General features: G+C 45.4%; 1 protein-coding gene across 6 annotated transcripts; it reads left to right on the top strand.

Moving 5' to 3' along the window:
- The first annotated feature begins 562 nt into the window (after positions 1 to 562).
- Positions 563 to 11784, top strand: LOC310684553 (veficolin-1-like). Of its 6 annotated transcripts, none has more exons than XM_083455878.1 (8): positions 563 to 756; positions 2632 to 2772; positions 3929 to 3982; positions 5827 to 5871; positions 6717 to 6850; positions 9283 to 9412; positions 9690 to 9824; positions 10459 to 11784. In XM_083455878.1, the coding sequence occupies exons 1-8, from the start codon at positions 657 to 659 to the stop codon at positions 10704 to 10706; spliced, it is 987 nt and encodes a 328-aa protein (XP_083312004.1). In that variant the 5' UTR covers positions 563 to 656; the 3' UTR covers positions 10707 to 11784. The 6 variants fall into 6 exon arrangements, with proteins under 6 accessions (XP_083312004.1, XP_083312008.1, XP_083312003.1 ...); XM_083455882.1 differs by having other exon boundaries at positions 571 to 756; positions 10279 to 11784; XM_083455877.1 differs by having other exon boundaries at positions 571 to 756; positions 6714 to 6850.
- Positions 11785 to 12669: the final 885 nt, after the last annotated feature.

Here is a 12669-nt window from a genome sequence, read left to right as displayed (position 1 = left end):
TCTTTGCAAGACTACACTCAGGAGAAGCTGCTCCTGTTTGCCTATAACAAAAGCCAGCTCTGCTTAGTACGTATTGGCTAGAAGCAGAGAAGTCAAGAATTCATCTCTTTCCCACACACCCCAGCTGCCTTCCTGACGGTTGTGATACTTCATTTCAAAAACTTGTTTTTTTAAGTATATGTGTTTCTTCTTAAGATCTATCTTAATTTATACATGGCATTTTGAAATGAAAAATAGCCTTTTGAGACAGCCCATATAGCAGCTCCAGATGCAGTTCTTGGGAAATTCCCTAGAGGAAATTCTGAAATACCCTTGTGGTTTATCAAAAAAGCATGACTTTGGCAGAAAGAAAGCAGAAAACAGACATTTCCTGTGGGAATTTTGCTGATAAGAGAGTATTTCACAAGTAAGTGTTTTCAAAGCTATAAGGGTTTCCTTGGAGGGTCCTCAAGTGGTGCAAACTTGCCAACTTACACTTAGTTTTTCCATTGTGATAGGCAGACCCAGGAACACTGATTGATTACGCAACTGGGAGGACTTTGGTATTCTCCGCCTCCTTCCGCCTGCTTGCGCAATGGAAAGCATTTAAGGGACAAAGCAGTCCTAGCTTTAAAAAGTGGCTGGATGAGCACCGGAGGCGGCTGCCAAAGGACAAGATGGCAACCTGGATGAGCCTTTTCTTAACTCAGTTGACCTTCATTGCTGCATCTATAAAGGGCGGCTTGGCAGAGGAGCCGGAAACTAGCTGCTGTGCACGTGAGTGTGACTTGGAAGGGGGCAAGAGATGTTTGTAGAAATGGCAAATGCTCAGCGCCAGCCTTCATCGGGCTCTTCTGTGATGACAGAAGCTGCCTTAAACCAAGACAGACCATTGGTCCATCTAGCTCAGTCTTGTTTTCAAAGATGCTCTAGGGGGGTTTAGGCAAGGAGTCTCTCCTAGACCCACCTGGAGATGCTGGAAACTGAACCTGGGACCTTTTGCATGCAAAGCAGGTGCTGTCCCACTGAGCTACATTCTTTCCTTAGCCGATTTATCGGAGGACTGGCAATGGGGTGATTTCCATCCCCATCAGGCTCTCTGTATAGACAGCAGTGTGTGTGTGTGTGTGTGCGCGCGCATATGTATGCACACAGCACTGCCAAAATGAGTGAGAGTGCAAAGAAACTTTGCTTGGTGGTGGATGGATCAGATTCTTGAGCTGGGGGTTAGCTACCCCTTTACCTCTCCAGTGAATAGCCAGCAACCAGTCTTGCTAACATGGTTCAGAATCCTTGTCTCCAGAGCATCTTTAATTTCATTGTTTTGCATGGGCACAGCCCTGATGCTAGAATGCTGCAGGCGGAGGTCTGGCACATCCTTAATTGCCCTGGGTGGGGCTAGCTAAGATGCGCTGGCTGTGCCCAGTGATTCACCAGGATCTACCCACTGGGCATATCTAGAAGTGTCCCTAATTTCATCTGTCACACACTGAAGGGTATGATCTCGACAAGGCTTGTTTGACATGTCAGAGTCCATTTGCAGTGACTTCGCCGGAATTAAAAATAGCAGTGCCTGTCAATTGCCTTGTAGCTGAGGCAGTAGTGTTGTGGTCAGCTGACAAGCTTTTGGGATGGAATTGATGAGCCCTCATAAATAAAAATTATATTATTACCTGTACTTCACCCTGAGATCCTAGGTTGGGTTGCTACAAATTAAAACACAGCATAGAATCAGTGAATTGTAGGGGCGGAATTCCAAAACCCAGGATGCAGAAACAGATAATTCCAGGATATTGTGTCTGAAAGATACCAACACAGTAAACACAGTGCTTTTTTAAAAAGGAAGTTACCAAAAAAATACAATCATTAAAAGAGGTTGGATCCTGAAAATATGCTTCTCCCATGTGAAAGTTGCCTCTCTAGCATTCCCCCAAAGCTGTGTAGTGAATACAGCTCTGTGGGGAGAGAGTTCTACAACTTGGGGACTGCGACATAGTGCCTTCTCCTGGGCAGCCACCCCTCAGCTTTTGAGGGTGGTGGAACAAGCAAGAGGGGACCCTCTGCTGATCAAACACCCGGGGGGGGGGGGAGGTCTGTAGTAAAGAAGGTGGTCTTTCAGATATTTGTGACCTGATTTGTTCAGGGCTTTAAACGCTAACACCTTGAATTGGTCCTGTAAAACAAAAGCATCTAGCCCGAAACTGAATTTCAGTGTATAGGTACAAGCAGGGACACCTGCACCTGAATAACAAAGAGATGCTGTATTAGGCAACACCCCCTCACCAGTCCTGCCTTGCACCTTCCTTGAGAGCTTTGGCCTGGCTGAAAAGTGTACTTCAAGATAAGTACCCATTGGCTTGGATCAAGAGGGATCTGTGAGCATGTGTACAAGGTAGCTACCATATAAAGGTACAATTCACATTCATTGCTCTGCCCACCCCTGAAATGTGGCCCCTAGCAGGTTAACTTGAAGGAAAGTGGCTCTCAAGTTGTGCTGGAGTATAGCGGCAGCTCTGACCTTGAATGGCTCCTGATCTTGAATGCACAGGATCCTGCCGGGAAACAGAAAACTTTGCCTTGTGACCGTCAAGTTCTCAGAACGCTGTGGCCCTAGAACCCTGTTTGAATCACTGCGTCATTTTTGTTTTCCAGAGCTAAAAGGGCTGTCTGAGTGTGGGCCAGACAAGAAATTCTTTTTCCAAGGCCAGCCTGGGACTCCCGGGATCCCTGGCATACCAGGAACAATTGGATCACCTGGAGCTAAGGGAGATCCTGGCCCTTTGGGGCCCCCTGGTAAGAGGACCCCATCAATATCCAGGTGGAGGAGGCCACTCCCCCTTGCATGTCCCAATTGAAGTGTTGCTTTTGTTGTTTGCATTTCTATCCCACCTCTTTCTCCAAGGTGCTAAAGGTGGCATCCCTGTTTCTCCCCCACCTCATTTAATCCCCACATTAACCTTGTGAAATGAATTAGGCTGAGAGGCACTGACTGCCCCCAAGGTCACTCAGTGGGCATGGTGAAATGGGGATTTGAACTCTGGTCGTCTGGGTTCTAGATTGGCACTCCAACCACCAAACCTCACAGATGTAGAACCAGCTGGACTCTTCTGTTGTTTATGCTTAGCACAGTCACCATCAAAAGTAGCACCCTCAAAAGATGGGAAACACCACTTAGACTACCCCTTCTTCTACAGCAATAATTTCCCCTTTCCAGAATTTCTTGCTTCAGAATGAACTCAGAAGAGCTCATTTACCCTCCTCTGTCCGATCTCAGTGTGGAGTTGTTGGGTGGCCAATGCTGTGCCCTCCTGATCTTGTTTGACTCCCAACTCTGATATATGGGGAGATAATGCATCTCTGCTGGGAGGGGATTCCAACAGTTAGGGAGCCGTGACTGAGAAGGCCCTGCTATGAGTCACTGTGACACGAGCCGTAGTTAAAGGTGGAACCAGTTTGGTTTTTTTCTGGGGGTACACAGGGGTACCCATACCCCTAAACATTTTGTGAATCTAAGTTTGGCCTCATTGAGGAGCAGTATTTCAATAGGAGTAGGAAAATGAAAGTACCCCTAAACATTTTTTTTAGAAAACAGCACTGGGTTGAACTATTGGCAGGGCAGATCTCAAAACTAGGACTGGTATATTCCTGGGAGAGGCGCTACTTCAAGTATGCTGGCCCCCAATTAATCTAGGGCTTTTTCATTCCTGGTGGTCTTTATATGAGCTACTATTTAAGAACTGATGCCCGAATTTGCTTTCCACCCCCTCTTCCTTCCTCCTCCTGTTTTCCTTTTGTGTTGCCTCTTGTAGGGTGTGAGCTGAGCCTGTGAGCAGAGACTGCCTTGTTTTAGCTGATTCTGCGAAAGCTGCTCTGGGAGACTTTTCAACTGACGAGCGGGTTAGAAATGCTCCACTTAAATACATACATAAAACCCTTCTCTTTCATTCAGGTGAGAAGGGCTCCCCTGGAGAGCATGGAAAAGCTGGGCCCAAAGGAGACAAAGGTACAAGAAGCATTTCTTCTAACTCTGTGGACCAAACTAGATAGGATGATTGGCCCTGGTTTGTTTTTTCTTTTCAAAATTGGTGGTGGTTGTGTGTGTGCGTGCCCTTAATTAGGACTGCAGCACAAGGTGGAGAGGGGTTTAACCCTTCACCATAACCGTGGTTCTAGTCTGCATTGTAGGGGTCCTGGACTTGCTATTTTTTTCTTTGGTATCCGTGGGAATTTCCCTCCCCATGCAGACAGCAAGAACGGGGAGAGATCCAGATCAGGACAGTCAAGGGGTTCAAGAACTTTGACAGAACCTGAGAAGAGCCTGCCAATGGCCCATCTAGTCCAGCACCCTGTTCTCTCAGTGGCCACCAAGGTGCTTGTGGGAAACCCAGTGGTTTCTGGGAACTGCCATTCAAAAGCATCACTGCTTCTAAAGTGATGGACTGGCTAAGTTATCATCAGCTCAATGCTAGGTTTAAGATAGATAACAAACCAGTGTTTTGCAGATCAGCAATCACAATTCGAAAGGGATTTATTAGGTTCCAAGGTTAAAATTCTTTCTAAAATGTACAAATTATTACTTGAATGGGATACAAAGGAGGAGTTGGTCAAGTCATCTATGATTAGTTGGGCTAGGGATGTGGGACACAATACTGATTTAAACTTATGGCAACGTCTATGGACAAACAACTTGAAATTTCCGTCATGCTGTACTTTAAAGGAAAACAATCTAAAGATGGTTCACAGGTGGTACTTGGCACCAAATAGGTTGGCAAAGATGCTTAAATCACAGAGTGATAAATGCTGGAAGTGTAAAAAAAAAACACAAAAAACAGTAGGAACAAGTTACCACATGTGGTGGTCTTACAGTGTGAGTAAAGAATCCTGGGAAACAATTTATAACGAGCTCAAAAAAATGTTTACAAGATCCTTCCCTTCCTCCTGGGCATAACAATGTCTGAAGCCCCAAAGAATCAAATGAGTCTGTTGCCATATGCCACCATTGCTGCTCTGATTTTACTGGCACAAAAGTGGGAAACGGACGCAGTGCCAACAAAAGATGAGTGGCATCACAAATTGTTGGAGCTGGTGGCTATTCTACAAATAGAATAAGAAATAGAGATGACAAAAAACTGGAAGTTATATATAGAATATATGAAAAATCATTATAACAAGATAATTAACCTAGCAGGGTGTGAGTAGTTATAGCAGTGTAAGTTATAACAAGAGGTAAAGAGAGGAAGAATTAAATATTTAGATAAACAAGAAGACGAGGTGGGAAAAGGATTAGAATTTGTTCAATCTTCTTTTAAAGCCTTCCAGCCCTGTGGTGGTCACAATCTAAACTGTTCACAGCCTTGCAGTTCTTTACTAAAGAAAGTGGGTGCAGCAGGATCCACCAGCACACAAGGACCAATCACATGCTAAACGTCACATCTTGAGTTTAAGATTCTTTTCACATGTGGATTTGTTTTTATATCTGGAACCGTTTTTTAATTGTTGTTATTGTTTGTGCTTTTGCTGTGAAATTGCTTTGAGATACCTTACGGGAAGCGATTCATAAATGGCAGTAAATAAATAAATGGGCTGGCATTTGCAGGTGACACTAAGCCAAACCATGGTTTAGCCAAACATGTGAACGTGTTGTTTCTCAGGAGAAGATTGTACCTCCCTGCTCCTTTAAACTCAGTACAGCACAACAGCTAAGCCAAGGTCTGGCTTAGCATGTGGTCTGAAGCCAGGGTTATGGTTAAACTCTTTCCTTTACTGCATTTGAAGTGAGTGCTAGCTACATGTGACCCTCACACTGACCTCACTAACCAAAGGCTGTTTGTTTTCCACCCCCTATAGGAGAAGCTTGTGCTTTGGACTGTGGAGGCAGCTCCCAGCAACAAGGTAGAGCCTTTCCTCATCCAAGCCATGCTTATGCCCTATCTGCACCATGCATTTAAAGCAGGATCACACCACCATAAACAGAATCACCATTAATTGACAATAAAAAAGTATGAAAGGAAGGGCTTTCTGCCCAAGACTCTGGGAAGCTTAATAGAAAATACTGGGCTGTAGGAACAAATAGTCAGACCTGGGATAAGGCAGCTTCCTACATTCCTAATTTGTGCACAGGCCATAATTCATAACACCTGCTTTGCATGTGAAAAGTCCCAGGTTCAGTCCCTGGCATCTCCAGGTAAGCCTGGAAAAGACTCTTTTTCCAGAAAAGAGCATATGCTAGTCACTGTACGTAGATCAGCCTCCAACAACCTGGTGCCTTTCAAATGTTTTGACTACTGCTCCTGTCATCTCTGATCATACGTATGCCGTGGTGGCAGAGGCTGATGGGAGTTGGTCCATCTGGTGGGCACCAGGTTGGAGATGGGTGATGTAGAAAATACTAAACTACATGGACCAATGGTTTGATTTGCTTCAAAGAATTCTGGGCACTGTAGTTGACCCCTTGCAGAGTAACAATTGCCAGCAGCCCTTAACAGAAGACAGTGTCCAGAATTATTTGAAGGAAATCATGTGCTTTGAATGTGCTGCAAGGTAGAGTATGTACGCAGCCTAGGTGTGCATACATGCATGCCTACCCACACAATCCATATAGTGGCAATTAGCCTTTGAGATTACAAGATAGCAGCTATTCACATTTCTTCAGTGGGAGTTAAGCACAAGTCAGTGAGAGGCATCTGCTCATCAGATGGCTTGTTGGCCTGACATAAATCTCCTTGTTTTTTGAGAAGGCCCAAGAGCCAAGAACTGCAAAGAGCTTCTAGACCAGGGCGAGACCCTAAGTGGGTGGTACACCATCTTCCCCACAGCTAAGAAAACACTGGCTGTCTTCTGCGACATGGAGACTGATGGAGGAGGCTGGCTGGTGAGTCTTGCTGCCCCTGAGCAACCTGCCTGATAGCTCTAAAGCAGGCATCCCCAAACTCGGCTCTCCAGCTGTTTTGGGACAACTCCCATCATCCCTAGCTAACAGTGGGAGTCAGTGTGGTGTAGTGGTTAAGAGAGGTGGACTCGTAATCTGGTGAAACAGGTTCGCGTCCCCGCTCCTCCACATGCAGCTTCTGGGTGACCTTGGGCTAGTCACACTTCTCTGAAGTCTCTCAGCCTCACTCACCTCACAGGGTGTTTGTTGTGGGGGAGGAAGGGAAAGGAGACTGTTAGCTGCTTTGACTCCTTCGGGTAGTGATAAAGCGGGATATCAAATCCAAACTCCTCCTCCTCTTCTTCTTCTTCTAATAGGACCCGTGGTCAAGGATGATGGGAATTGTAGTCCCAAAACAGCTGTTGGGCCGAGTTTGGGGGTGCCTGCTCTAAAACAAGCCCTCCAAATGTTGATGGACTACAAATATAACAAATATAACGAAATATAGTCATCAACGAATATAACGAAAGTTGTTGTTTAGTTGTTCAGTCGTGTCCGACTCTTCGTGACCCCATGGACCAGAGCACGCCAGGCACTCCTGTCTTCCACTGCCACCCGCAGTTTGGTCAGATTCATGTTTGTAGCTTCAAGAACACTGTCTAACCATCTCGTCCTCTGTCGTCCCCTTCTCCTTGTGCCCTCCATCTTTCCCAACATCAGGGTCTTTCCATTGAGTCTTCTCAATGGAGAGAGCCAGTGTGGTGTAGTGGTTAAGAGCGGTAGTCTCGTAATCTAGGGAACCGGGTTCGTGTCTCCGCTCCTCCACATGCAGCTGCTGGGTGACCTTGGGCTAGTCACACTTCTCTGAAGTCTCTCAGCCCCACTCACCTCACAGAGTGTTTGTTGTGGGGGAGGAAGGGAAAGGAGAATGTTAGCCGCTTTGAGACTCCTTCGGGTAGTGATAAAGCGGGATATCAAATCCAAACTCCTCCTCCTCTTCTTCTTCTTCTTCTTCTTCTTCTTCTTCTTCTTCTCTTCTCATGAGGTGATAACGAAAGTAGTCATCAACAATAAATAGAGCATCTTGATGTACACAAATTGAAAAACAATCTCCACATAAACCATAAGATCTAAAAAACAAAGATACAAAATATATCAAAAACAGCAACAACCCCCCCACAACAACCCCCCTAAACAATATCTCGGCCCAAGAGTCTGTTCTTAGCTTTTTGAAGCTGGAGTCAGTCAGGGCCCCCCTCTCCCAGGCCAAGTGGAAAAGGTCTTCTAGGACTCACAACCAAGGTGGGTCCTGACTGTTGGCTACGCTGGCTGGGGCTGATGGGACTTGGAGTCCAACAACACCTGGAAGGCCACAGATGCCCCATCCCTGCTCTAGAAAGAAGACTGTGGCCATGGTGCTCACTCTGTGCCTGAGGAATCTATGTCATTTCCATTGGGCACCTAGAACAATTCTGGCAATAGATGCTTGTTAAACATGAACAGCAGTAAAACTGTATGGCATCTCACTATACTGAATACAATAAGATGGGTCACTGGGGATTAAATTGGTCTTCTTTCATCACTGGCCAAAAAGATGTTACAGAAAAAGCTGGGTTTTTTGTTGGTACAGTGGTACCTCGGGTTAAGTACTTAATTCGTTACGGAGGTCCATTCTTAACCTGAAACTGTTCTTAACCTGAAGCACCACTTTAGCTAATGGGGCCTCCCACTGCCGCCGGAGCACAATTTCTGTTCTCATCCTGAAGCAAAGTTCTTAACCCGAGATACTATTTCTGGGTTAGCGGAGTCTGTAACCTGAAGCGTATGTAACCCGAGGTACCACTGTATTGTTATTGTAGTTAAGGGTCCAGTGATTCTGGAGATTAAGCCCATTCCTGTCATGAATGAAGGTCACCAATAGCTGCCCTCCTCCATGTGCATCTACCTTACACTACATAGGAGGTCTACAGAGATATTCATGGATGGAACTCAAGTGCCAAACTGTGAGAAGCTCTAGGGTGGGAACAGGAAATCTCCAGCCCAGGGACCGTCGCACATCCCATTCACTGCCTAAGGTGAAATATGAATGTGCCACCATGTCCCTCCCCCTTACCTGAAAAGCTGAAGAGACAAGATCTCTCCTGAAAGCAGCACTATGGCTTCCACCACCAAGGCGGCTGCTTCACCTTGCCTCTTTGCCAGGCTGCCTCTACTCTAGCCTGAAGGCCAAATGTGGCCTTCCGTGCCTCTCCATTTGGCACTCAGAACTGTCCCCGAGCCACACCTACCCACCAGCACTAATAACAATACAAAAGGAACACCTGAGGCAGAGACCTTTTCATCCATCTAGAAAGGCTTGTAAAAGAAAAAAAAAGGCTTCGTTTGTTTCTGAAAAGTATGGCTTCAAGAGAAAGCTTGGCCTGTCATCTTCCCAGGTGTTCCAGAGGAGACAGGATGGATCAGTAGATTTCTACCGTGGCTGGGAGTCCTACAAGAGGGGGTTTGGGAACCGAGCATCTGAGTTCTGGCTGGGCAACGACAACATCCATGTTCTCACTAGTTCGGGTAAGGCAGTTTTTGTGTTTCCAGTTGATGACTGGAGTATAGAACTCATGTGCCTTAGCATCTCCTGTGAGAAGAACCCATATTTACCAAAAGGCTCCCTTTTGCTACAGGTATTCCTGTCCTCTCTCGACTCTGACAACCCTATCCGGATGCTTCCAGACTGACTGGGATTCAATCACATCCTAGCAAATTCGGGTTGCATAATAATAGATGATTGGGAGGGCTTGTGCAACAAACCCACTTCATGCTTCCAGTGACTTTTTGTGTTTCTGATTAGGGACACACCAACTGAGGGTTGATGCCGAGGACTTTGCCAAAGTCAAAACTTTTGCCCTGTATACAAGCTTCAAAGTCCTGAGTGAAAATGACAACTACACATTGACCCTGGGCTCTTACTCCAGTGGTGACATGGGTGAGTTACTGGGAGAACCACACTGGGTCTACTCAGCTAGTAAAATGGGCAAGTTCTTTCATCCATGGACAAACATCTATCATGTTTATGCAAATTATTTTGACATAGATACCATATTCCACAACAGTTTATCCTTCAGTCCTGTGTAAGACTATATCAAAGCTATTGGTTCTACCTCTGACCCATGTCTCAGTAGTTTTGTGTATATAATCAGAGTCTCTTTCACTCCCTCTTAATAATGAGCTCAGCAAATGTGGATCGAAGAGAGCATGACCGGTTCGGTCGCACGGGGCACAGAGCTTTTGGGGCAGTGCAGCAGGCACCATAACTATGAAGTCCAATGGAAGGCAAGCGGTGTAGGGAGTGGATTTTGGTGATCACCAGGTGCCTTGGAATGTTTAAAAATGGAAAACTGAGGAGAGGTTGCATTGGCCTGTTACAATTTATTTTACAGTCTCCCAGAGGGAGGTGTGGCTGGCTACCTGGGACCCCAAAATAGAAGCACTTCTGTTACAGAATGAGGATGTACAGCAACAATTTGTTGCAGATCCCACCTGAGCCTTGTATAAAAAAGAAGCCTTCCTTATGTATGCCAAGTAAATTCAAGACCTGCCTTTACATTCTACCTCCCCAGGAGATTCTCTATCTGTGCACGACAACATGCCATTTTCAACGCGGGACAAAGATAATGACAACAGTGTCTCCAGCTGCGCAGAAGTCTACACGGGTGCATGGTGGTATGGGGATTGTCATCATTCTAACCTCAATGGGCTCTATCTCAAAGGCGAACACAGCTCTTATGCCAATGGCATCAACTGGGCTGCTGGGAAGGGTTATCATTACTCTTATAAATATGTGGACATGAAAATAAGACCAGAGTAGGTAGTGAAGAAAAGGTCTAGTGTAGGCTGGGTGCTTTACAGCAGAGGGCCTGGGCACTACTTCAGCTTCAATCTCTTGTGCATTCTCCAGTTTTAACCCGTGAGGCAGCCTGAATTAGGAGACATCTCCACAAAGGTGACATCTGAGTTATCCTCCTTGCCCCAGTCTTGATCCAATAAGGTTATCAGTAAGGACTAGGGGAGCAGGCACCTTCTGTAGCCTTAAGTCAGGGCTAGGGAAGGTGTGACTCTCTAGATGTGGTTGGGATTCCAAACTCCCTCCTATCAGCCTCAGCCAGCAGTCAAGGATGGTGGTTGTAGTCTAGTGACAGCTGGAGGGCCATAGTTTCCTCATCCCAGTCCTGCCAAACAATCTTTAACTGCAAACAAGCACACATAGTCCTACTTTATATTAGATCCTGAATCTACCCCTTCTGCAGAACCGCCCTTCCCCATGCATCCAATAGCTTGATGTAGGTGGAAGATTTGGATACAAGAACTTGATTTAAAGTAAGCTATGTTACTGAGGATCTTGGTACAAGAAACTGTACGGATTGTGGTCAATGCATTGACGGCTATTTCTGATAACTCATAGCAGGCCAGCCTGAGATAGAACTGGTATAGTTGTGTGCTCACACACATATTTTTTAAGTCTTAATAAGGGCCTATCTCCTATGTTTCTTCACCACTTAACAAAACCAAACTTAAAAGCCATATGGAAAATGAGACATAGAGTCATACCTCTGTATTGCCACCAGCCTTTATCTAGATATCCCCTACATCCCTAGGCAGGATAGGAGCTGCCTTCAAGAGCTCTTACAGGCTCAACCCTGTCAGGGCATGGTCCACAAACAATAAATGCTGACTATTTGGCAATTCAGAATGTATATCGCTTCTTAGGTTTGACTTTTGGCTGGAGAATGCCTTAGAATTTTTGCAGCTAGCTTGACAGAAGCAGTTATGGGGACAGCTGTTGCTTTCGGGGACTGTTGTAGCTCTTAATTATTAATATTATTTGTATGAGTATGTTAGCCTGCTCAACCTGTACATGAAAAACAAATAAACAGATTTTAAACAGACATGGTAAAATCTCTAGAACTCTCTTTTCAAAGATGATGATTCTTTAGGCTGCCCTTGGAATTTAAAGGAGTATAAAATACTATAACCATTCCCTACCCTGTACCATACCTGACCCTATAAAAATATGTCTCCTACATTTAGGAGGAGAGGGTGTGGTGGCCTTATATAATTTTGTGAGAAAATATTGGTAACAAATCTTGATGGGCGGGGGGAGCATAGCATTTGATGCAAAATTAGCCATTGGTAGTTTGGATTTCCATTAACATCCACATACGCAACATACCCTGTAGGAAACACCAGAAGTAAAATATACAGTCACATTCCATATCAAAAATGAAAATAAAATTGCCAATATCATAATGCCATTACACAGATCTATAGTGCAACCACACCTGAAATACTGTGTAGTTCTGGTCACCTGCCTGAAGAAGGGTATTATTAGAGAGTTGGAAAAGATTCAGTAAAGGGCAAAAGATCAAGGAATGGAGCAACTCTCCCATGAGGAAAGGTTGTGGCGTTTGGGACTTTTTAATTTAGAAAAAAGATGAGTTGTAGGTGACAGAACAGAAGCTCAGAAACTGATGCATGGCATGGAGAAACAGTAGAACTTGCAAGGTGTCCTATGAACCTGAATGCGGAAGGATTCGAGACATACAATAAAGAAAAGTACTTTTCTTCACGAAGTTGTTAAAACTCTGGAAAACTCGCTCGCCAGAGGAAGCAGTGATGGCCACCAACCTGGGGTGGCCTTAAAAAGAGGATTGGACAAATTCGTGGCAGCCGGTGGCTCCTAGCCAGGAAGACTATGCTCTGCCCCAGAGGCAGTGGGGCTTCTGGATGCCTGTTGCTCCTCGAGGCATCTGCGTGGCCATTGCGAGAACAGG

This window comes from Podarcis tiliguerta (genome assembly GCF_965153285.1).
Source record: "Podarcis tiliguerta genome assembly, chromosome: 8".
NCBI classification, from domain to species: Eukaryota; Metazoa; Chordata; class Lepidosauria; order Squamata; family Lacertidae; genus Podarcis; species Podarcis tiliguerta.
Note: the sequence above shows the minus strand (reverse complement) of the source record. Positions and strands in the feature narration are given on the sequence as shown.